General features: G+C 46.6%; 1 protein-coding gene across 1 annotated transcript; it reads right to left on the bottom strand.

Moving 5' to 3' along the window:
- Positions 1–73: 73 nt before the first annotated feature.
- On the bottom strand, positions 74–24,294 carry LOC110505370 (rab3 GTPase-activating protein non-catalytic subunit). The gene is made up of 34 exons (XM_036963072.1): positions 23,901–24,294; positions 22,968–23,050; positions 18,605–18,725; positions 18,377–18,458; positions 18,131–18,178; positions 17,943–18,018; positions 17,750–17,851; positions 17,541–17,640; positions 16,098–16,196; positions 14,841–14,989; positions 14,597–14,676; positions 14,210–14,299; positions 13,879–14,018; positions 13,519–13,708; positions 13,292–13,435; positions 13,076–13,158; positions 12,906–12,970; positions 12,711–12,801; positions 12,498–12,625; positions 9,971–10,184; positions 9,530–9,627; positions 9,161–9,266; positions 8,690–8,850; positions 8,402–8,576; positions 4,270–4,437; positions 4,074–4,180; positions 3,782–3,848; positions 3,621–3,691; positions 3,247–3,282; positions 3,046–3,120; positions 1,739–1,954; positions 1,351–1,653; positions 1,040–1,204; positions 74–869 (listed from the first exon to the last, which is right to left on the bottom strand). The coding sequence occupies exons 1-34, from the start codon at positions 24,007–24,009 to the stop codon at positions 717–719; spliced, it is 4,095 nt and encodes a 1,364-aa protein (XP_036818967.1). The 5' UTR covers positions 24,010–24,294; the 3' UTR covers positions 74–716.
- Between the last annotated feature and the right edge of the window lie 790 nt (positions 24,295–25,084).

Raw genomic sequence — 25,084 nt, 5'->3', positions numbered from 1 at the left:
TGATTGGAAAGTACCACCATGACCAGCGTTGACTGCTCTTACCCCAGCCCCAGAGAGAAAGAGACCAAAGCTAGACCATGCTGAGCATTTAGTCTGTTCTGTCTGCCCCCAGTGGGGTTCCTCAGCCAGGGTGTAGAACAGTACAGAGGGTACAGGCACAGCTAGTACAGTACTGCAGCGTGTATAAATAACCAGATCATCCATTCTGTCTATCATACATCATCATTACTCATCTGATGGACAGGTGAAGAGAAAGGGATGCTTACTAAACAATGATATGGCACACAAACACACCCTGCAACCCCCTTTGATTGGATCGTTAAGTCTGTTAGAATGGGGAGTACAGGGGCTGCTAGGTATAGCTGACAGAAAGTTAAAAAAATAAGTAGGAAGTAAAAAAAACAAATGGATATATAACACCATGCTCATATAGCATATCCCCTTCAGAAATGCAGACTTCAAACAAAACAATTATCCCTCCATCTATCATTTACAATTACATTTTTTCAACTGAACACATGAGCCTCCTCTCAAACAGGGTGGCCATTTCCCTGACATCTCCTTCCTGTACATGATAGTTGTATAATCCTATATATTTCCTACTTCAACAGTTTACTCTCTCATTCCTATCCTGGATGCTAGCAATGACAGCAGGAACGGAATTGCACACAGGCCATCTCTCTTCCTGAGCCTCTTGCTCTCCTCCCCCCTCTCACTCAGTCCTCTCCCTGCAGGACCTCCACAGCCTCCAGTAGGTGTAGTGCCAGGCTGTACTGGCCGTGGTTCTCAGGTAGGATCTCTATGAGGCGGCTTACCAGCCTGCTGGTCTGGCTCAGGGGCACGGACAGGCACCCCAGCTCACTGGGATCCTGGGGATAACACACAGATAAACACACACACACACACACAGAGATAAATACAAACACCATCAGTAAACCAGGCAACACTAGGGGGTTGAATTAGGCTAAGAGAGATGCTTTTAATCACCCTGAGACAGTTGTTCTAGCATGTTGTAAGGTAACACAGAGGTTGGTCTCACCATAGCCTTGAGCCAGGTGCAGAGTGTGGGGGGGAGGCGTGCCAGCAGCTCCATGGCGGGCTTGGTCTGGGTTTGGGTGTGAAGCAGGGAGTAGCTCAGCCTCTGGCCTGTTAGAACCAACAGCTGAGAACCCAACACGTCCTTATCCTCCACCTCCAACATCACCTGACAGATAACACACACACACACACACACAGGCTAGCTTCCGCTTTTTTAATATACTTTGAGTGATCATATTCATTTGATTAATGTGTGTACAATGTAACATGTATTTTGTATTGAGGGAGTTGTTGGTGTTTATGACTACCTACCTGCTCTGCCCGGGGGTCCAGGCCGTGGTTGTACAGCTCACACACCAGGTGTCTGCGCAGGATGTCTGGGTTGACTTGCAGCAGGGTCCCCAGGTCCAGACACAGAGAGGGCCACGTCTCGTCCCCTGAGTCAAGGTCCAGCCGGGTGGATGCAGGAGCCATCCCTGCCTCACTCTGGGTCTTCACCCAGCCTGTCAACACCGTGAGCAGGAACTCCTGTCTAAGAGAGACCAGTCCAGGGTCCATATCTCCGCTGGGCATCAGCTGGATGGACACCAACTCTCTGAAGAAGGCACTCTTACCCTGGAAGGAAAGACTTGCAGTGAGTATGCTGTAGGTGTTATGCATGTGTGTACTCTTTGGTTTACGCCACATGTGTTTGTCTCACCTTGCTGTCGAACAGACTGAGTGGTTTGACCCGGAGGTTGAAGGTCATAGCAGTGTGTAGTAGAGTGGCCAGGAGACAGTGGTGTTGTACAAGGGGGTAGTGGATTCCCCTCTGCTCCAGGGCTAACTCTACGATGGAGGCAGGACCCTCCGCTCCCCCCCACACCTCCTCCACACACAGCTCTGGAGGGGTCACCTCTTCTATCCCCGAGTCTGCCTGGAGGAGGGGGGGGGGGGAGTTACCAAGGAAAAGCCTCACTTGCCACTATCAATCTACAAATGCTTTAGTTCAAAAGTAATTTTTCAATGCTGCAGCAATGGTACCAGGGCTCGCGACTAACTTGTTTCCTCACCGTCCCGAAGTGCAATTTCAACTGTCCAAACTGAAGTTGAACTATCCCAAAATTAAAATACTATTTTTTTTTTTTTTATGGTTTTGATATGCCAACATGGCTCTAGGTAATTTGCAGTGATTTTGTTGTGTGTGTGTGTATTTCTGAGACAGATACAGTCTATATTATTTATTTAAGAAAAAAATGTTGAGCATCTTATCTAAGAGAGAACTATGTTATTGTGAACTGGTTACTGAATAAACTTAAGTTAGCGACATTACATTCCACCACCAGCTGCCCCATTAAAACAACAATAGCCTATACAATAAAGAATGTGTGTGTTCCCCAGCCTTCACTTTCTCTGCTTCACCTTCCCTCTTCAGTCACTGAAGAATGGTGGCCTTGACCTTTCTGAGCACCACCGCTTACATCACTTTTTGTACATTTTAGTAGGTTAAATAAAAAAGGTTAAATAAATCAAATATCCAATCGCATTTTAAAAACCTCTCGCATCAGGTGCACGTTTGGGAATGCTGTTCTCCCGTAATAACATTTTGGAACATTCACGCATATGGCTGAGAGGAGTGAACACATTGCTGCTCTTGTAATGTGAATTAGTCATGGTTTAGCAACTTTTAAGCTAAATGTTGTGATCTGTTTCAGCAGCCTCGTCTTTGTGCTTAAACATTTTAGTATGGAAACACTGTTGTATGCATTTTAGATTTTTCTGGCCTATGGTCCCCCAACTTCTATTTAGAACCGTCCCAACGTCTGTTTTGAACTATCACAGAATTTATTTGTATTTTTATTGTGCCCGGGAAGACGGGAAGCCCTTAATTTCGAGCCCTGAATGGTACATCATTGCTGTGACAAATCCTCTTGTACTTACATCCACTTTGCATGCAGCACATGCTTTTTACCTGTGCTGCAGTTAATCTGCCTAACTGTATGCATCCATCCATCTATTTGTGTGTACCTCCATCAGAATCTGTAGCAGCGCAACACAGGAGCCCAGGAATGATGTCGTGGCACCGTCTCCCATTCCCACATCCTGAATACACACAGAGACACCACCAATGTTATATACCGTTATGTGCACGTCTATTCACAGCCCAAGCTCAACAAGTCCCAATCAGAGAGGTAGACGTGTATCTGAAGAGAGCAGGGCTCTGCTCACCCGTCGACACAGGCGGTCTTTAGGGGCCTTCCCCACCTGTGGAGAGGAAACACAAACAATCTTTCATGAAACAAAAATATAGGACACCAGTTTTCTGTTCTGTTGAAAACAGAACCCATTTGAGTCCCACTATGAAATACTAATCTTGTGACAGTTGTAATAGCGTGAGAATGCAAATATATTGGTACATTTCAGCTGAGTTTCGACCAAACTAAAATGTAAAATCATATTTCTACACAAGTGAAATGTCAGTTTTATCACCTTTAGTTGGCAAGGTAGTGAAGAGCATTATAAAAAATAATTATGATCGTGACGTTTCATGCATCAGAACTCTCTCACATACAAACACACAAAAAAAAGAAATTGCTGCTCACCTTCTCCATAAGGAAAGCAGCAGCTGAGAAACGTTTAACGAGGAACGTGTTCCACATCATTGAGGAGATGCCTGCAGGAGAAAGAGTCTTATAGTACAAACCAAGGGACACAACTGAGGAAACACAGCGTGAATATTAAATACGATTCTGTATTGTCTGACCCAGCTGGATGTGAGGACTAGAGACGCGCTTCAGGTGTTCCACTGCACAACACAGATACCGCCCCTCCTTTGAGAGAACAAAACATTAGGTTTTACACCTTAAACTGTGTGTGTATGGATGTGTGTGTAGATGTGAGTGTGTGTGTGTGTATATAGATGTGTATTGATGTGAGTGTCTGTAAGGGAAAGGGGGATAACCTAGTCAGTTGTACAACTGAATGCATTCAACTGAAATGTGTTTAGATGTGTATGGATGTGAGTGTCTGTGTGCTGGTACTGTTTGGAGCCAAACCTCTGGGTATTTGTTCCACTGCACCACGTACTCCCAGCAGCAGTGGGCAAAGAGCAGGTCAGGAGAGAGGGAGTCTGGGAAACGCTGACACACAGACACCAGCAGCTCTGGAGGAACACAGAAAACACACTCTTTAATACAACAACCACACTTCCTATAGAGGAATCAGTTTAGCGACCATAGAGTACCCACTCACCTGCTGCCCTATTGAAGTCTGCATCCTCCTGGCTTTTCTCCCTCAGCACTGGCTGGGAGGGCTGTTCTGTTCTCTGGGCCTCCCCCCTCCTCTGCAGCATGTCCTTCAGCCGCTCAGGGGCCAAGTCCTGCCTGAACACCCACTTAGCCACACTGTCTGCTATACCACCTGAGATAAAAAAAGGGGGGGGGGGGGGGGGGGGGGGGGGGGGGGGGAGAGAAAAAGGGATCTACTGTTCATGTGATTGGATTGGTGAAAGCAAAGTTTCACTTTACCACTCTCACCAATCCCAAGCCTCTCAGATCTGAGATTCCTTCAAGGATTTCAGGTAAGGATTATGGGCTTTTTATTCAAAGTGGCTGCGGATCTGACTTTTCTAGATGTTTCTTCCTGGGGGTTAAAGGTCTAGAAGCTTCTGCGCATATGTGGGATTCTGTACTTTACACACAGTCTCTGCTCTACTCGTAGAGAACAGGCTACTCTGGCAAATGGTGCTCGTTTAATAGTTACCGGTAGATCAAAGCTGAATCAATGTCTGCAAGATCACAGTGACAATTTATAATAGCATAGTATACCGTTATTGGAATGAAGCTGAAATGGTCTAACCACAAGGACACCGTAGTGAAGGCACGACAGCGACTCTTCAACCTCAGGATGCTGAAAAAAATTCAGCCTGTCCCTTGTGGGCCTCTCAGTGTTCTACAGGAGCTCCATTGAGAGCATACTGTCGTGCTGCGTCACAGCCTGGTACGGCAACTCCACCTCCGTGGACCGCACGGCTTTTCAGAGGGTGATACGTGCAGCCGAATGCACCAATGGGCGCACACTACCTACCCTACAGGACACCTACAACACCAGGTGCTGCAGGAAGGGACCCCCAGCCACGCCCTGTTCTCCCCGATTCAATCACTCAGAAGCGGGCAGTACATGGCAAAAAACTGAGACTGGCCAATAGTTTCTACCGTCAGACCACCCTCAACTCTCACTTACCTGCTATTCCCCCTATGGACATTCTTTCTCCGGCCATTTCTTATGAGATCTCAGGATGACGTGTGAATGGTGGCATTTCACTCTCACTCTCGCCTTTTCTTTTTTCAGCATGACAATGCCCATGTGCACAAAGCGAGGTCCATACAGAAATGATTTCTCAAGATCGGTGTGGAAGAACTTGACTGGCCTGCACAGAGCCCTGATCTCAACCCCATCGAACACCTTTGAGATTAATTGGAACGCAGACTGCGAGCCAGGCCTAATCGCCCAACATCAGTGCCCGACCTCACTAATGCTCGTGGCTGAATGGAAGCAAGTCCCCACAGCAATGTTCCAACATCTAGTGGAAAGCCTTCCCAGAAAAGTGAAGGCTGCTATGGCAGCAAAGGGGGACAAACTACATATTAATGCCCATGATTTTGAAATGAAATGTTTGACAACCAGGTGTCCACATACTTTTGGTCACGTAATGCATGTGCTTTGATTGAATCAAAACACAGGTATGCTGCAGTTTGTTAACACCATCTGCTCAAAAGTTCGCTCCAAAAAATAATTATCATTCACAATTGACAGTGAGAAAAGTGAAGGGAGGGTGAACACAAATTTGTGCGCCAAGTAACACATGCGCAGAACATTATCCGGATCTTTCCATTGGGTTCTAGGGGGGTGAGACGGGGGGGGGGAAACCTACGGATTCGCAGCCACAGCCTTTTTTATTTCTTAACTTCTTGGTGACTGGGAGGCAGTATTGAGTAGCTTGGATGAATAGGGTGCCCAGAGTAAACTGCCTGCTACGCAGCCATAAAAGCTAGAAAATGCATATAATTAGTATATTTAGATAGAAAACACTCTGAAGTTTCTAAAACTGTTTGAATGATGTCTGAGTATAACAGAACTCATATGGCAGGTGAAAACCTGAAAAAATCCAACCAGGAAGTGGGAAATCTGAGGTTTATAGGTTTAACTCAGCCTATCGAAGATACAGTGGGATATCAGTCATGTTGCACTTCCTAAGGCTTCCACTAGATGTCAACAGTCTTTAGAACTTTGTTTGATGCTTCTACTGTGAAGTGGGGCCGAATGAAAGGGGATTGAGCCAGGTGTCTGGCAGATTTCCGAGCGGTCATGTGAAAGTTAGCTTGCATTACATTGCTTTTCTACAGGCAAAGGAATTCTCTGGTTGGTACATTATTGAAGATTTATGATAAAAACAACCTAAAGATTGATTCTATACTTCGTTTGACATGTTTCTACGACATGTAATATAACTTTTGGGACTTTTCGTCAGACCTTTCAGCTGGACTTGCACGCGCGTTTGGATTTGTTTACCAAACACCCTAACAAAAGGAGGTATTTGTACATAAATTATGAACTTTATCGAACAAATCAAACATTTATTGTGGAACTGGGATTCCTGGGAGTGCATTCTGATGATCATCAAAGGTAAGTGAATATTTATAATGCTATTTCTGACTAATGTTAACTCCACAACATGGCGGATATCTCTTTGGCTGTTTTGGTCTCTGAGCGCCGTACTCAGATTATTGCATGGTATGCTTTTTCCGTAAAGTTTTTTTTAAATCTGACACAGCGGTTGCATTAACTTTTTATGGCTGCAGGGGCAGTATTGAGTAGCTTGGATGAAAAGGTGCCCATTGTAAACGGCCAGCTCCTCAGTCTCAGTTGCTAATATATGCATATTAGTATTAGTATTGGATAGAAAACACTGAAGTTTCCAAAACTGTCAAAATATTGCCTGTGAGTATAACAGAACTAATATTGCAGGCGAAACCCTGAGGAAAGTGGCTTCTATTTTGAAAATTCCATGTTCCATAGCCTCCCTTTGCTGGATTTAAAGGGATATGAACCAAATTCCTTTTTCTATCGCTTCCTCAAGGTGTCAGTCTTCAGACATAGTTTCAGGCTTTTATTTTGAAAAATGAGCCAGAACGATAACATTGCGTCAAGTGGTCACATGAGTTTTGCTCACGCAACAGAGTTTGGATAGGTATTGCTTTTCCCTCTCCTACTGTGAAAGACATTTGCAGTTGATATATTATCGATTATATATATTTAAAACAACCTGAGGATTGATTATAAAAAACGTTTGACATGTTCCTGTGGACATTATGGAAACTATTTGGAATTTTCGTCTGCGTTGTCGTGACCGCTCTTTCCTCTGGATTTCTGAACATAACGCGACAAACGGAGGTATTTTGGATATAAAAATAATCTTTATGGAACAAAAGGAACATTTGTTGTGTAACTGAGAGTCTCGTGAGTAAAAACATCCGAAGATCAAAGGTAAACGATTAATTTGATTGCATTTCTGATTTTTGTGACCAAGCTTCCTGATGCTAAGTGTACTTAATGTTTTATCGTACGATCGATAAGCTTGGATTGCTTTCGCTGTAAAGCATAATTTCAAAATCTGACACGACAGGTGGATTAACAAAAGGCTAAACTGTGTTTTCCTATATTGCACTTGTGATTTCATGAATATAAATATTTGTAGTAATATTTATTGAATGTAGCGCTATGCTATTCAGCGGTTGTTGATGACACTTATCCCGATAGGGGGATTGCAGCCATAACAAGTTAAGGAGAAGTTTATCTAAAGTTCCATGTATAATAGTTGTATGTTTTATCAAATGTTAATTATGAGTATTTCTGTAAATTGATGTGGCTTTCTGCAAAATCACCACATTTTTTGGATACTACTGCACATAACACGCCAATGTAAACTGATTTTTGGATATAAATATGCACTTTATCGAACAAAACATACATGTATTGTGTAACATGAAGTCCTATGAGTGTCATCTGATTAAGATCAAAGGTTAGTGATCAATTCTATCTATATTTCTGCTTTTTGTGACTCCTCTTTGGCTAGAAAAATTTATGTTTTTCTGTGACTTGGTGGTGACTTAACAATCGTTTGTGGTGCTTTCGCTGTAATCAGACACTGTGGCTGGATTAATGAGAATTATATCTTTAAAATGGTGTAAAATACTTGTATGTTTGGATTTTTAATTATGAGATTTTTGTTTTGAATTTGGTGCCCTGCACTTTCACTGGCTGTTGACGGGGTGGGACGCTACCGTCCCGAATATCCCAGAGAGATTAAGTATTCGTTCAGTACCTCGGCCCCCCTCCAGCAGGGCTTTGACTGAGCAGTGTGGTGTGGCGCCCCCTGGTGTTCCTTTAAGAGGCGCCACACACAGCAGCGTCTGCAGGGCCAGCACGTCCTCCAGCTGTCTCACACACACCGCCCACTGCTCCAGCTCCAACGACACCGCCTCCCACTCTGACTGAAACTGACACACACACATACACACACACTTCTGTTTGTGGGTGTCAGGGTTAATTTAGTGGTGCTATCAGTGATGAAGTGATGAAGCACACACACATCAGTGTGTGTGTGTGTTACCTTAGTCTCGGCCAGGCTGGTGATGTTATCCTTGGCAGCGCGGTGAGCCACTATTGCAGCCAGCAGGGCAGCAGCAGCACTGTGTGACTGGACACACGCAGACCGCACCTGCTGCCACCAGGGGGAGACACACTGCATGTCCCACGACGACTCCACCGCACCTAAGGAGAGGAGGAAACACAGACGTCTCTGAAAGTCAATGGAAGTCCACCACAGGAGGCTGCTGAGGGGAGGATGGCTCATAATAATGACCGGAACAGAACAAATGGAATGGCATCAAACACTTCGAAACCATACGTGTGATTCCATTCCACAATTCTGCTCCAGCCATTACCACAAACCTGTCTGCCCCAAAGAAGGTGCCACTAGCCTCCTGTGGACTCCACTACCTATTATCTAACCACAACCCAACTGCTAACTCCATTGTATCAAAGCACAGACCACCTTACAAAATACGATGTGATCGCACACCTTTCATGGAGCTGAGGGCAGTGAGGAGTGTGTGTAGGTGTCTGACGGCCTTTGGTTTCTTCAATACTTCCTTCTCTCTGTGCAGCCATACACTCAGCAGCAGAGACTATAGGAAAGAACACACACATAAGGAAATGTAACTCATCCATGTTGTCTATTTGAGTCTATTCTTCCTCCCATACCCAAATCTCCCCTTCCTTGAATCGGAGGTACGGATCAAAACAGATGGATGAATACATACAGTTGGGCAGATGAAGAAATGTCCCTGCGCTGAAGCACAGGTAAAAAGCATGTGCTGCATACAGAATTGATATTAGTGCACGTCACACTCCCATCCTTTTGCCGTACCACCCTCCTTCCTCTCCTCACCAGTAAATGCTGTGGGCTGATGCCGGTCTCCTGTAGTGTGTCACAGACTTTCTGTAGAGGGCTCTCTCCTATCAGACAGCCCCAGAACAGAAAGCTCCCTACAGAGTAAACAACAACACAGTCTTACCCTTTATACTCATAGGTTTCAAGTTTTAATGTCGCGGGCACAATTACACATTTTCAATGTCACGTGCACAAGTACAGTGAAATGCCTTTCTTGCAAGCTCTAACCCCAACAATGCAGTAATCAATAACAATGTCATACTACAAATAATAAGGTATAACAAAAACACACAAGATATAAAACACAAGAAAGCAAGAATACTTTTTATAGGGTCAGTCAGTTCCAATATCATATTTACAGTGTGCAAGAGATACTGGAGTGATAGAGGTAGATTTGTATAGGGGTAATGTGACTGTGTGTGCGTGCGTTCATCCTACCCAGTTGTGTCCAGTCTGCATCAGGCCCTGGGACCACCCTGATCTCCTCTCCTTCACACTCCATCTGGGACAGGAAGCCGCGTACAGGAAGTGATGCGTCAGGGGAGTCCTGGGCAAATGAGACGGAGGGGCGTGAGCCAGAGGTGAGCTCTGTGTAGCGCTGCAGGATGAGGGAGACACGGGCTAGCTCCTCCTCTACTCCAGCATCCTCCGTCTGGATAGGAAGAGGAAGAAAAGAGAAGAGTAGTTCAGAATGCTGTACTCACAGGTTTAGGGTGTGTGTGTGTATGGGTTGGTTCTTCTATCCTTGTGGGGACCCACATTGTTTTAATTGACAAGATTAGCAAACATATTGTAGGCATGACATGCCAGCAACAAATGCTGACACTACACATCCTAGTATATCTGACCAAATTATGAAAGACAAGAATTGTAATTTTTAATTTCGTAAAGTGAGTGTGGAAGAGGTGAAAAAAATTATTGATAAGACAAGCCACCGGGGTCAGACAACTTGGATGGAAAATTACTGAGGATAATAGCAGACGATATTGCCACATCTTCCATTTTAAGCCTACTAGAAAGTGTGTGCCCTCATGCCTGGAGGGAAGCGAAAGTAATTCCACTACCTAAGAATAGTAAAGCCCCCTTTACTGCCTCAAAAAAAATTATTGTTTGACCAGATACAAAGCTATTTTTACAGTAAACAAATTAACAACAGACTTTCAGCATGCAGCACTGATGATTGGCTGAGAGAAATTTATAATAAAAAGATTTGGGGGACTGTTTAGTTAGACTTCAGTGCGGGTTTTGACATTATCGATCATAGTCTGCTGCTGGAAAAAGGTATGTGTTATGGCTGCTATATTGTGAATAAAGAGTTACCTGTCTAACAGAACATAGAGGGTGTTCTTTAATGTAAGCCTCTCCAACATAATCCAGGTAGAAATCAGGAATTCCCCAAGGCTGCTGTCTAGGCCCATTACTTTTTTCAAATCTTTACTAGCGACATACCTCTGGCTTTGAGTAAAGCCAGTGTGTCTATGTATGTGGATGACTCAACACTATACACAGCCACTACAGTGACTGAAACACTTAACAAAGAGCTGCAGTTAGTGTCCGACTGGGTGGCAAGGAATAAGTTAATCCTAAATATTTCTAAAACTCAAAGCATTGTATTTGGAACAAATCAATCACTCAACCCTAAACCTAAACTAAATATTGTAATAAATAAAGTGGAAATTGAGCAAGGTGACTAAACTGCTCAGAGTAACCCTGGATTGTAAACTGTGATGGTAAAAACATAGATACAACAGTAGCTAAGATGGGGAGAAGTCTGTCCATAATAAAGCGCTGCTCTATCTTCTTTACAACACTATCAACAAGGCAGGTCCTACAGGCTCTAGTTTTGTCGCACCAGGACTACTGTTCATTCGTGTAGACAGGTGCCACAAAGAGGGACTGTCAACGGCTGGCCCTTGGATGTACACAGAGAGGAAAATTAATAATATGCATGTCAATCTCTCCTGGCTCAAAGTGGAGTAGAGATTGACTTCATCACTTCTTGTATTTGTGAGAGGTATTGACATGTTGAAAGCACTGAGCCGTCTGTTTAAATGACTAGCACAAAGCTCAGACACCCATGCATACCCCACAAGACATGCCACCAGAGGTCTCTTCACAGTCCCCAAGTCCAGAACAAACTACGGGAGGAGCACAGTACTACACAGAGCCACGACTACAAGGAACACTATTCCACATCAGGTAACTCACGCCAGCAGTAGAATCAGATTTTAAAAAACAGATTAAAAAAATACACCTCATGGAACAGCGGGGACTGTGAAGCAACACAAACATATGCACACACACGATAACATAGGCACTATACACCCACGTACACATGGATTTTGTGTTGTAGATATATTGTAGTGGAGTAAGTGCCAGAGGGCACACAGCGTGTTGTGGAATCTTATGAATGCATTGTAATGTTTTTAAAATGGTATAACTGCCAAATTTTGCCAGACCCCAGAAAGAGGAGCTGCTGCCTTTATGGGGATCCATAATAAATACAAAATACCCAAGTCCCCACAAGGATAGTAAAACAAGGACAATTCTCCCTCATGGGGACATTTTCCACATCCCCACGAGGACAAGGCTATTTTAAACTTAGGGGTTAGGGTCAAGTTTAGAATTAAGTTAAGGCTATGGGGTTCTTGATTCGATTTAGATTCTTTAACCTTTGTTTAACTTGGCAAGTCATTTAAGAACAAATTCTTATTTACAATGAAGGCCTACCGGGGAACAGTGGGTTAACTGCCTTGTTCAGGGGCAGAACGACAGATTTTTACCTTGTCAGCTCGGGGATTCGATCCAGCATTTCTGTTACTAGCCCAACGCTCTAACCAATAGGCTACCTGCCGGGTTAGGGTTATGGGAAGGGTAAATTTGATTTTGAATGGAAATTAATTTTAGATCCCAACAAGGATAGAAGAACAAAATGCGTGTGAATGCGTAGTGGTTCTGCCCTCACAGGTTTAGTGTGTGCATCTGTGCTAGCCTCCACAGTAGAGTGCAGCTGTTGGATGTCAGTGTAGAGCTGGAGCAGTTTCAGCTGGGAGGAACACAACTGGAGCAATGCTTCATCTACCGCCTCAGGGTCTGCAGGGACAACACACACACACATTTGTACAAAAAACATGGTTTTGATATTAATTCTCAATGAATGTCCAGAAACGCACAGTACCTTTCCCCCTGAGACTGGCCAGTAAGAGTCGGGTGATGTTGGTCAGACAGGAGACTGGAGCATTTTTATTGGCTAGCAGAGACTCCAGGGCCTAAAGGACAGGACAGAGAGCAGCAAGTAATAAGAAACGACATTCCCTGGGTGTGCTGACCCCCCCCCCCCCCTCTGTGTCTGAGTGTGTGTGTGCTCGTTGACCTGTTTCTTAATGGCAGGGTGTTTGATGTCCAGCAGTACACGCTGGGCCTCGCTCTCCAGGTAATCTGAGGAGAGAAGGTCAAAGGTAAGAAGGAGCTCGTCGTTTGCCCTGTCGAAATATTTCTGTTAAGGGCTTCCTTCAACCTCTTCATGTTCCCCCTCCATCTCACCTGGTTCCAACTCTCTGCTCTTCAGTAGTGTGGTCAGTCTCTTCAGCAGGTGCAGATCCTTTGCTCTCTCACTCTTCTTATCACTGAAACAGGAGTCAACGCTGTTTTGCGTGTGTATCTTTGCCATGTATGACAATCGAGAGACCACAGTGTTCGAAATAGCTTTTCACGTTCAAATAATTGTACCCCTGATACAAAGTGTGTGTATGTACTCACCTAAGGGCCAGATGGAAGGGGACAGTGACAGTGCGTAGTGCTCCAGTAGCAGGGTCGAACAGACACACCTGCTGTGTGTGGAGCTGCCAGCCTTGACTGGTCACACTGTTCACCCCCATCAGCCGGTAGCCTGCATACAGCAACCTGACACACACACAAGAGAAGGGAATGGTTACTGGTTACAACTGCTTTAAATCAGAACTGTGTGTTTGTGTGTGTGTGTGTACCTGCAGTGTTTCCCGACAGTGAAGGCTCCTACTCGGGGGCCCTGCTGTGTGCCCCACACCTCCAGGATGCCTCTCCTGGGGGCGTAGATGACCAGGAACTGAGCATGGCGCCGTGGGAGGGGTGCGGACGGGGAGGATTCGCCCCTCCCCTCAGACACCTGCACCCAACCCAGCTGGGCGTCCCGGTAGCCTGGGGCAGGAGACAGTCAGAATTAGATTAGAACTAGATGTATAACCAGGGCCTTTCTCCAATTCAACAAAAACTAAACCCTACACAATGTCTGCTGTCTTTATAATAAACCCAAAAAACTCATGTTACTGTTGAGTGTCAAAGGGAAACTCTATTTCTCTCCCTCTCACCCTTCCACATGCGGATGGCGATGCCTCTCCCCACGTCGAGCAGCATGACCCTGCCAAAGTCGTCCGTGACCCCAGCCAGAGTGTTACAGGGGGACAGACAGATGGACTCCCCATGACGCCGTGAGTCTGGGAGACCAAACCTGGGGCCGGGACAGAGAGGAAGGACAGGGTGAGGATGGGCTAGGTAATCAGTTCACTTAGAAATGGAAAACAAGCCGATTGATTCATTTGTAAGTGAAAGTGGTAAGGTAACTAGGCAAGTTGACTGTGTCAGTAAATGTGCAGAAGAAACTATTTCCTAGTTCTTCTAATAAGAGGGACGTGTTGTCACCTGACTGCCAGGGGCGTGGCCGGTTCCACCTTGGGCTTCTGTTTCTGAGTTGGCTCCTCCTCATTCTGTTTCTTCCACCCCAGCCACCCACTGAGAGACAGCGAGAGAGAGAGAGAAAATTAGGTGGAAGAGAAAGGGTACAGAGGCAATGCAGAAGAAAGAGTGAGAAGAGACGGAAGGGAAAGGAGAGGAAAAATACACGGCAAACCAGATGCATAGACGGAGCCCTGAGCTGGAGGAAATCGTAGATATTTAAACTCATGGCTATAAGCAGAATCATAGCACCCACCCCCCGTGAGGGTATTGACAATCATACCGTGGGTATTTCAAAATACCCCGGTATACATGGTATACCGCCGAGCCTAACATTCACTGAGAAATACAGACCTGGCGGCGGTGAATAAGGCCGATGTGAGTTTGCTGGCCACAGCCAGAGCAACGTGGGAGAGGAGAGGCTGAGAGCTGCCCTAGAGGGAGGGAGAGAGAATAGGAGAGTCAAGAATCCCTGCTACTGGTCTGAACAAATGCTGACTGTTTTCTTAGCCAATAATAACTACGACTTTCTCTCAGAGATAAATAGACATGTGTGAGGTGAGAAAATTATGGACAGCAGCCAGACACAAACACACACCTCTATGGCATAGTAAAAGCCTGTGTAGGGTCCTCCCCCCACAGTTATGTACTGACTCATGGCGGGGAGGCTGCCCTTCACAGAGGCATGGAAACCCCCCAGGATAGACGCATTCCTCATCTGGTCAAACACACACAGGGTCATTATACCTGTGTAGTGAGGTACAGAAAGAGAGCACAGTTAGACTGGAGAACATAGCTACACTTTCACTCAACCAGTATCCATCCAATCGATTCTTCATGATCTTCTCCCCCATTCTTCTCCACTCCCTGTCCTCCTTCCCCCTCCAGCCCCCGCACTCCCTGTCCTCCTTCCCCCTCCGTCCCAGTCCTCCTTCCCTCTCGAGCCCCCCCCACTTCCTGCCCTCCCACTCCCTGTCGTCCTCCAGCCCCCCCACTCCCTGTCCTCCTTCCCCCTCCAGCCCCCCCCACTCCCTGTCCGTCCCCCTGTCCTCCTTCCCTCCCCCCCACTCCGTCCGTCCACCTGTCCTCCTTCCCCCTCCAGCCCCCCCCCCCCACTCCCTGTCCGTCCCCCTGTCCTCCTTCCCCCTCCTGTCCTCCCAATCCCTGTCCGTCCCCCTGTCCTCCGTCCCCCTCCAGCCCTGTCCGTCCCCCTGTCCTCCGTCCCCCTCCAGCCCTCCCACTCCCTGTCCGTCCCCTTGTCCTCCGTCCCCCTCCAGCCCTCCCACTCCCTGTCTGTCCCCCTGCCCTCCTTCCCCCTCCAGCCCTCCCACTCCCTGTCCGTCCCCCTGCCCTCCTTCCCCCTCCAGCCCTCCCACTCCCTGTCCGTCCCCCTGTCCTCCTTCCCCCCCCTGTCCTCCTTCCCCCCCTGTCCGTCCCCCTGTCCTCCTTCCCCCTCCAGCCCTCCCACTCCCTGTCCGTCCCCCTGTCCTCCGTCCGTCCCCCTGTCCTCCTTCCCCCCCTGTCCGTCCCCCTCCAGCCCTCCCACTCCCTGTCCGTCCCCCTGTCCTCCTTCCCCCTCCAGCCCTCCCACTCTCTGTCCGTCCCCCTGTCCTCCTTCCCCCTCCAGCCCTCCCACTCCCTGTCCGTCCCCCTGTCCTCCTTACCCCTCCAGCCCTCCCACTCCCTGTCCGTCCCCCTGTCCTCCGTCCCCCTGTCCTCCGTCCCCCTCCAGCCCTCCCACTCCCTGTCCGTCCCCCTGTCCTCCTTCCCCCTCCAGCCCTCCCACTCCCTGTCCGTCCCCCCTTCCCACTCCCTGTACCCATCCATCCATCCAACCCGCCCTCCTGTCTCTCACCCACGCTGCTGTGGTCTACGATAGCATCCATGTCCTGTAGACCCCACTTCTTATAGGCCAGAGGAGGAGGCTGGACCACCTCACTGCCTGCTGCTGCCGCTGGGGAGGGGAGAAAGAAGACATGCACATACAAAGTTAAGAATAATGACAAAGGAAAGGGTTTTGGAGGAAGAGAGGGTAGACAGAGAGAAACAGATGAGGAAAAGAGTTGAGTAAATGGTATGGAATTCCAGTATACTGTATATCACCTCAAGCTACCATACACGAAATATACAAAACACACTACAGGTACTATGCTAAGTGTCAAAGACTAGCTTGTGTGTGCGCGTGTCAGTACCTGCATCCTTTCTGGCGAACCCAGCCAGCAAATAGAGAAGATGGTTCTATTAAAACATTGGACTTCTTTGAATTTTTGCATTGACATTTCAGAAGAAAAATAAAAATATCAAAATAACAAATAACTAAAGAGCAACAATAAAATAACAGTAACGAGGCTATATACAAGGGGTACCAGAGGAACAGGTTAGTTGAGGTAATTGAGGTAATATGTAAATGTAGGAAGAGGTAACGTGACTATGCATAGATAATAAACACAGAGTAGCAGCAATATAAAAATGGGGGTGGGGTGGGGGTGGGGTGGGGGGGGGGTCAATGCAAATAGTCCGGGTAGCCATTTGATTAGTTATGGCTTGGGGGTAGAAGCTGTTAAGAAGCCTTTTGGACCTAGATTTGGCATTTCAGTACCGCTTGCCGTGTGGTAGCAGAGAGAACAGTCTATGACTAGGGAGGCTGGAGCTTTTGGCAATTTTTAGGGCCTTCCTCTGACACCGCCTGGTATAGAGGTCCTGGATGGCAGGAAGCTTGGCCCCAGTGATGTACTGGGCTGTACGCACTACCCTCTGTACAGCTGTTTTAAGCTAGTGGACCAAAACCGAAAGTAACTTCACATGAGCTTTAAAAAGCTGTAAAAATTATATATATTTTTAAAAAAAATATATTTCACAGAGATTTACATGGCACAATGATAAACTGAAATTGAGCGAACAGTGTAGAATTTTTGCAACCAGGAAATTACTTAGCAATTTCCACTAGATAACACAGTCTCAAAGTCAGAACAGCTTTCCCAATTTGACAACAGATGCCTCTCCGGCGGCAGAAATCAATAGGCGAATACCACAGCCAATCACAACACTGGGTAATAATGTGAAACACTATCATTACACTACTAGCGACAGATATATTATGGATATTTTCTGAAATGACAATGCAAAAATTGTTTAAAAAATTACATTTCACATTTGAGTCATTTAACAGACGAGCTTATCCATAGCACCATTAATGCATTACTAAAACTAGTTTTACAACTACTACCACCATACCTGTCCTGTTACTATAGTACTTTAACAAACAGACACAAAAACACACACACACATGCAGCAGTACCTCGTGCCACCTGGTTTCTGCAGGCCCGTAGAGACTGGAAGAGACTGAAGCCGTCGATGGTGACCAGGGCTGCTGGGTAAAGGATACTCAGCTCCTCATGCTGACACAGAGACAAAGAGAGAGACTCACAAATACAAAGTGTCACCAAGAGAATCTTGGTCTCCAGGCCCAGACAGCAGTCAGTGTTTTGAAGTGTGCCATAGTCGTACCTGCTCGGTGACACCGGGGTGGCGGGGGATCTCATAAGTGCGACACTTGAGCCTCAGGACAGGGTCCTCATTCAACAGCTGGGCTAGGAGTAGGACCCCACTCTGACAAAACACACACCACCGTTAGATTAACACCAGCCAGACTCCTGATGATATTCTGCCTTCCGGGTCACAGAAGTAAATGCTGCTATACCTCGGTGTAGAAGCGTACATAGCCAGATGAGAAGCCCACGACAATACATGTCCAGTCTGGTCGACCCGTGGAACTCCTGAACGCAGACGGAGAGAAGGTTAATACTCATCAATAGAACAAACTTAAGATACACACTGATATGTGCACAGAAGTGAACACACATGGGATGGACACATTAGGTGGCTTACCTCTTCTGGCTGGCCAAAGGTATACAGATGACGTTGCTCACACTCTCCCTGTAGAGAGACGCACAGTGAATTTGGAATCATGTCTTCTTTCTGTGTCCTTTCCTCTCCTCACATTCCTCTTTCATCCACCCGTGTTTCTTCCCCAACTCCCTCATCCCCCTGTCTCATCCATCCACCCCCATGTTTCTTCCCCTCCTCCCTCTCGTCCCCCGGGTTCTACCACCCCTCCTCGCACTGTTCTCTCACCCCTCGTTGATGCTGAGAGTTCCACTCCAGGACACAGCCAGCGTCATCCCCTCTCTGCCTCCGTCATCTGTTTGCCACCTTGCTGTCGGAGACGAGAGAAAAAGGCAACACACCCCCCCACACAATCAACAGCAGTGTGTCTGTGTCATGTCTGTGCATGTGCATGTGCATGTGCATGTGTGTGTGTGTGTACATTAAACGTGAGCGTCTGTGTTTTGGGAGACATACCTGAGAGAAACACAGCCTTGCTGCCTTTGGCGACGACCATCAGGTCTGAGCAGGGAGACAGAGACACCACACAGTCCTGCAGCCAGGGGGCGCTGACTGCTGCAGTGTCCTCCTCCACCCCCTGAGGAACACACCACAACAGGACCAATCCTCAGAGATCACAGATGGCTATGGAAGAGTGCTATCTGATTTTTGTGCACAGGACAAAAGGCATAATGAAGGATGTTTAGGGATTTTTCTGCCATTGTAATCGTTGGGCGGGTCGTCTAAGCGTTTATTTTGTTTGTTTTTTGTCCAAACAGTGAAATAATAAACATTTGGGATGGAAAAACGCTTTCAGTGTAAACTTAAACAACTAAAACCAGATATAAACTATGTATACCCATCTAGTACTGGGTCAGACCACCCTTTTGCAGCCAGAACATAATTAATTATTTGGGGCTTGGAAACATTGCTCAATTGGTATCAAGGGGCCTAACGTGTGCCAGGAAAACATTCCCCACATCATTACACCCCCGAGTACCATTGACACCAGACAGGATGGGTCCATGGACTCATGATGCTTACTTCAAATCCTGACTGCCATCAGCATAACGCAACAGGAAATAGGATTTGCCAGACCAGGCAATGTTTTTCCACTCCTAAATTGTCCAGTCTTGGTGATCGGGTGCCCACTGAAGCCAGTTCTTCTTGTTTTTAGCTGATAGAAGTGGAACCCAGTGTAGTCGTTTGCCCATCTGTGACAAGGACTGACGAGTTCCGAGATGCTGTTCTGCACACCACTGTTGTTCCGCACCGTTATTTGCCTGTTTGTGGCCCGCCTGTTAGCTTGCACAATTCTTGCCATTCTCCTTTGACCTTTCATCAACAAGCCGTTTTCGCGCCCCCCACAAGACTGCCGTGGGCTGGATGTTTTTTTGTTTCAAGCACCATTCTCGGTAAACCCTAGACAACTGTCGTGCGTGACAAGCCCGGGAGGCCAGACGTTTCTGGAGATATCGGTGCTGCCTTGCACAGACGATCATACCACACTCAGTCGCTTAGGTGACTTGTTTTGCCCATTCTAATGTCAAAAAGTAACTGAATGCCTGTCTGCCTGCTTTATATAGCAAGCCACAGCCACGTGACTCACTGTCTGTAGGAGTGAAACGTTTTCGTGAACAGGGTGGTGTACCTAATAAACCGCTTGAGGGAGTGTATTATTTAAAATAATATAATCTTCGAGAACTAACAATCACCAAAATAAAATCTAGACAGGCAGTGAAAATGCCCAAAACAATACATTTAGTAGTATTGCTTTTGTTATTATGTTTGCGTAAATGAACACAGCCTTCTGTTACAAAATGCATAGAATTGCAGGAAATTAGCTTTAAAACTGCAACATTTTCTCTCAGTTCCATGGCAAAGTGTGTAGAATTGCAGGAAATTAGCTTTAAAACGGCTAAACTGTCTCTACACCGCCAAGATGGGGGCTTCTAAAATCTTCCCTACAATTTAGCTGCGCCGCCTGGCAGACCAAGGCCATTGCCCTTTTTGATCCAGAACAACCCTGATGTTATTTTATAAGAAAGACTACTGGGAGAGAGCTGGACAGAAGGAGAGTGTTGGAGACGTTTTGGCCTGTTTATGTGTTGCGTATACAGTTGAAGTCGGAAGTTTACATACACCTTAGCAAAATACATTTAAATTCACAATTTTCACAATTCCTGACATTTAATCCTAAAAAAAATTCCCTGTCCAAGGTCAGTTAGGATCACCACTTTATTTTAAGAATGTGAAATGTCAGAATAATAGTAGAGAGAATTATTTATTTCAGCTTTTATTTCTTTCATCACATTCCCAGTGGGTCAGAAGTTTTACATGCTACCAATTACTAATTGAGTGTAACGCCTTTAAATTGTTTAACTTGGGTCAAACATTTTGGGAAGCCTTCCACAAGCTTCCCACAATAAGTTGGGTGGATTTTGGCCCATTCCTCCTGACAGAGCTGGTGTAACTGAGTCAGGTTTGTAGGCCTCCTTGCTCGCACACACTTTTTCAGTTCTGCTATCAAATTTTCTATAGGATTGAGGTCAGAGCCTGGTGATGGCCACTCTAATACCTTGACTTTGTTGTCATTAAGCCATTTTGCCACAACTTTGGAAGTATGCTTGGAGTCATTGTCCATTTGGAAGACCCATTTGCAACCAAGCTTTAACTTCCTGACTGAGGTCTTGAGATGTTGCTTCAATATATCCACATAATTTTCCTACCTCATGATGCCATCTATTTTGTGAAGTGCACCAGTCCCTTCTGCAGCAAAGCACCCCCACAACATGATGCTGCCACCCCTGAGCTTCACGGTTGGGATGGTGTTCTTCTGCTTGCAAGCCTCCCTCTTTTTCCTCCAAACATAACGATGGTCATTATGGCCAAACAGTTCCATTTTTGTTTCATCTGACTAGAGGACTTTTCTCCATGTGCAGTTGCAAACCATAGTCTGGCTTTTTTATGGCGGTTTTGGAGCAGTGGCTTCTTCCTTGCTGAGCAGCCTTTCAGGTTATGTCGATATAGGACTCGTTTACTGTGGATATAGATACTTTTGTACCTGTTTCCTCCAGCATCTTCACAAGGTCCTTTGCTATTGTTCTGGGATTGATTTGCACTTTCGCACCAAAGTACATTCATCTCTAGGAGACAGAATGTGCCTCCTTCCTGAGCGGTATGACGGCTGCGTGGTCCCATGGTGTTTATACTTGCGTACTATTGTTTGTACAGATGAACGTGGTACTTTCAGGCGTTTGGAAAGCGCAGGTGACCTGGAAGGGTAAGCGCAGGTGATCTGGAAGGGTTAGCGCAGGTGAGAGGAGAGCACGTACAGTTCTTACCGTATCACAGATACAGCTTATAGAATGCATCTCTGCACCTTTAGTATAGGAATGTGTTTAAGCTATTTATATATGCGCAATAAATTGGAACTTCAGCCAAAAAGATTAATGTTTGGAAACCTGAGCTGGGTTAGCGCAGGTGACCTGAAAGGGTTAGCGCAGGTGACCTGGAAGGGTTAGCGCAGGTGACCTGGAAGGGTTAGCGCAGGTGACCTGGAAGGGTTAGCGCAGGTGACCTGGAAGGGTTAGCGCAGGTGACCTGGAAGGGTTAGCGCAGGTGACCTGGAAGGGTTAGCGCAGGTGACCTGGAAGGGTTAGCGCAGGTGACCTGGAAGGGTTAGCGCAGGTGACCTGGAAGGGTTAGCGCAGGTGGCCTGGAAGGGCTAGCGCTGGTGGCCTGGAAGGGCTAGCGCTGGTGGCCTGGAAGGGCTAGCGCTGGTGGCCTGGAAGGGTTAGCGCTGGTGGCCTGGAAGGGTTAGCGCTGGTGGCCTGGAAGGGTTAGCGCTGGTGGCCTGGAAGGGTTAGCGCTGGTGGCCTGGAAGGGTTAGCGCTGGTGGCCTGGAAGGGTTAGCGCTGGTGGCCTGGAAGGGTTAGCGCTGGTGGCCTGGAAGGGTTAGCGCTGGTGGCCTGGAAGGGTTAGCGCTGGTGGCCTGGAAGGGTTAGCGCTGGTGGCCTGGAAGGGTTAGCGCTGGTGGCCTGGAAGGGTTAGCGCTGGTGGCCTGGAAGGGTTAGCGCTGGTGGCCTGGAAGGGTTAGCGCTGGTGGCCTGGAAGGGTTAGCGCTGGTGGCCTGGTAGGGTTAGCGCTGGTGGCCTGGAAGGGTTAGCGCTGGTGGCCTGGAAGGGTTAGCGCTGGTGGCCTGGAAGGGTTAGCGCTGGTGGCCTGGAAGGGTTAGCGCTGGTGGCCTGGAAGGGTTAGCGCTGGTGGCCTGGAAGGGTTAGCGCTGGTGGCCTGGAAGGGTTAGCGCTGGTGGCCTGGAAGGGTTAGCGCTGGTGGCCTGGAAGGGTTAGCGCTGGTGGCCTGGAAGGGTTAGCGCTGGTGGCCTGGAAGGGTTAGCGCTGGTGGCCTGGTAGGGTTAGCGCTGGTGGCCTGGAAGGGTTAGCGCTGGTGGCCTGGAAGGGTTAGCGCTGGTGGCCTGGAAGGGTTAGCGCTGGTGGCCTGGAAGGGTTAGCGCTGGTGGCCTGGAAGGGTTAGCGCTGGTGGCCTGGAAGGGTTAGCGCTGGTGGCCTGGAAGGGTTAGCGCTGGTGGCCTGGAAGGGTTAGCGCTGGTGGCCTGGAAGGGTTAGCGCTGGTGGCCTGGAAGGGTTAGCGCAGGTGGCCTGGAAGGGTTAGCGCAGGTGACCTGGAAGGGTTAGCGCAGGTGGCCTGGAAGGGTTAGCGCAGGTGGCCTGAAACCTGATTTGAGGACATGTTATGGATAGCTCTCTCCTGTGCCAGTGGCTTCTCATAGGGAATCGCCACTACAGAGAACAAGAGTGTAAGAGACAGACAAACTGACCGTGGTTTCCCCACTTCCAACTTCTTTGGCCTCAGGGTTATCCCATGACCCCCAGTTGGAGTCGTCCCAGACCAGCTCATTCTCTGAGGGGGAGAAAGGAAATCACAGATTATTTGAAGGTGCAATCTAGAATCAATTGTCAGTTTTAAAAGCTATAAAGGCTATAAAGTTGAACATTTATTCAGACCAGGTGATGATACACACACACACACTTGTACAACATATTTCAAACTGGTGGGGTCACACTAACAGAGAAAGCGGAGAGAGAGAGAAGAGCATGAAGGACAAGAGAATTCCCTTGACCCAAGAGAGAAAATGGATGAAGTTAGAGATGCTATAAATATCAATGAGTGGGAGGAGAGCTATTGACAGAACTCCTATTGACAGCCAAGGAGACACCTGTTGCTATGGTCTTACTGAAACATGCATGCACACAGACTCAGGGTTAAGAGCATGCATGTGGATTGTGTGCGTGTCTTCTTTTGTCCAGTATCATGCAGTAATCTGTTCAGATGCCCTCCTGTAGGATGACTCATTGCATACGACAAAGGGCAAAACTCCCCTCCTCCCCCCTCTTTCTTGCCATCCCTGTCTGCATCCCGCTGACACTGCGGAGCGAAGCAACTCTCCGGCTCACCATCACTACACCTTGCGCATATTAACTGCTATAATCTCTAATTATATTATTAATTATGTTACAGGCCAAGGATTTAAAGAGATGCATTGTTTACATTCCGTGCCCCTGGCATTTCTAACATCTAGAACACGAACAAAAAGTGCGACTTCGAGAGCTGGCAAATTCTGCAGACACGAGACGATAGGTGACTTCGCCCATAGCTAAAACATTAACGTTTGCAGTCTCTTTTTGAAAAGCAAGCACACAAATTGGTCATAAACAGCAACTTCTCTCTCCCAGAGCTGAGCGTTAGCTACCTCCTTTCTTGTCCGCCGATGAATTGTTGTTTTGCTGGCTCTGGAACAAGAACTCCCGGACTACTTTGAGTTCTTGGACCCGACAGTACTCGAACAGGCAGCAGGACATTTCGATGCAGCCCCGACCAGAACGGATACAGGGAATTAGCCAGCTAGGCTAGCTAGCAGCTACAGTCCAACAGGGGGTAAACAACGTTGCAGTACGATTAAGTTTTCGCTAATCTATACAATAAACAAGACTAGAGTCCTCGGCGATACGTTGTGTTGATATCTGTAACGTTCCCAGGAATATCGGTAGAAAATTAAGTGTACAGGCTGTTGCTGTCAGTGGTTTTCGTTACTATTTGCACCGTTTCCACTCTTTACTTTAAGTGTTTTGGTGACGACACATACGGTTGTGAAACAGGCAAGAATAACTTAACACTTTCGGGTCACGGATTTTTGGAATAGGCTACTTCAGAATAAGAGTCACGTGCTGTATGCTTTGTAAATTGATAATTAGGTTTAAAAAATGATGGAAAATGTGCACAATTATCATGATACATTTTGTACACGTTATCATACAAACAATAATGTAAAGTATTTATATTTTGTGATTTTTCTTTTTCTTTTCAAGCCTAAATGGTCAATAATGTTTTGTTGTGTGTGTAGGTCTACTCCTATAATTTATTATTTTACAAAAAACATTGAAGTTTTGAAACTGCAGTAAAAGTGTAGTAACTGCAGTCAACTGTGGTATTTTGGATGCAGTAATTGCAGAATAACTGCAGTTACACTGCATAATTACTGTAGTAAAAAAGTGTTATTTTGGATGCAGTATTTGGAGCATACTGCAGTTAAACGGCACTCTAACTGCAATTTTTTTTTGTGGGGGGATCAGCTTTAATGCAGTATGTTTTTCATATTGGATATACATAGGCCTTTGGCACCTTAAACAATTTCCTGTACATTGTGTTAAATTAAAAAGGGTGATCCACTCTACTCAGGAACCCAATCAGAATAGTTTTTTTTCATATGAGACCGATAGGTTATATTTACACAATGGAGAACTTTTCAATTGAAGTGCAGTTTTCATAAGATAGGAAGGAAAGGAAATAAGGAAGGAAATAAACATGATTAAAAGATAAACGTATTACGGTTTTGTTTTATGAAGTTAGAGCAATTTCCTCAAGTATGTGGTACAT

Source organism: Oncorhynchus mykiss, chromosome 25, assembly GCF_013265735.2.
Source record: "Oncorhynchus mykiss isolate Arlee chromosome 25, USDA_OmykA_1.1, whole genome shotgun sequence".
NCBI lineage: Eukaryota > Metazoa > Chordata > Actinopteri > Salmoniformes > Salmonidae > Oncorhynchus > Oncorhynchus mykiss.
This window is presented reverse-complemented; position numbering and strand designations above follow the sequence as displayed.

Excerpts from the sequence above, each read along its gene's own strand:
- LOC110505370 (XM_036963072.1), bottom strand. The coding sequence starts at position 24,009 with ATGTCCTGCTGCCTGTTCGAGTACTGTCGGGTCCAAGAACTCAAAGTA. Across the intron at positions 12,802-12,905 it reads ACCCTGCCATTAAGAAACAG|GCCCTGGAGTCTCTGCTAGC; the intron begins GTCAACGAGCAC and ends CCTGTCCTTTAG. Across the intron at positions 9,267-9,529 it reads TCAGCCCACAGCATTTACTG|TCTCTGCTGCTGAGTGTATG; the intron begins GTGAGGAGAGGA and ends TCTTTCCTATAG.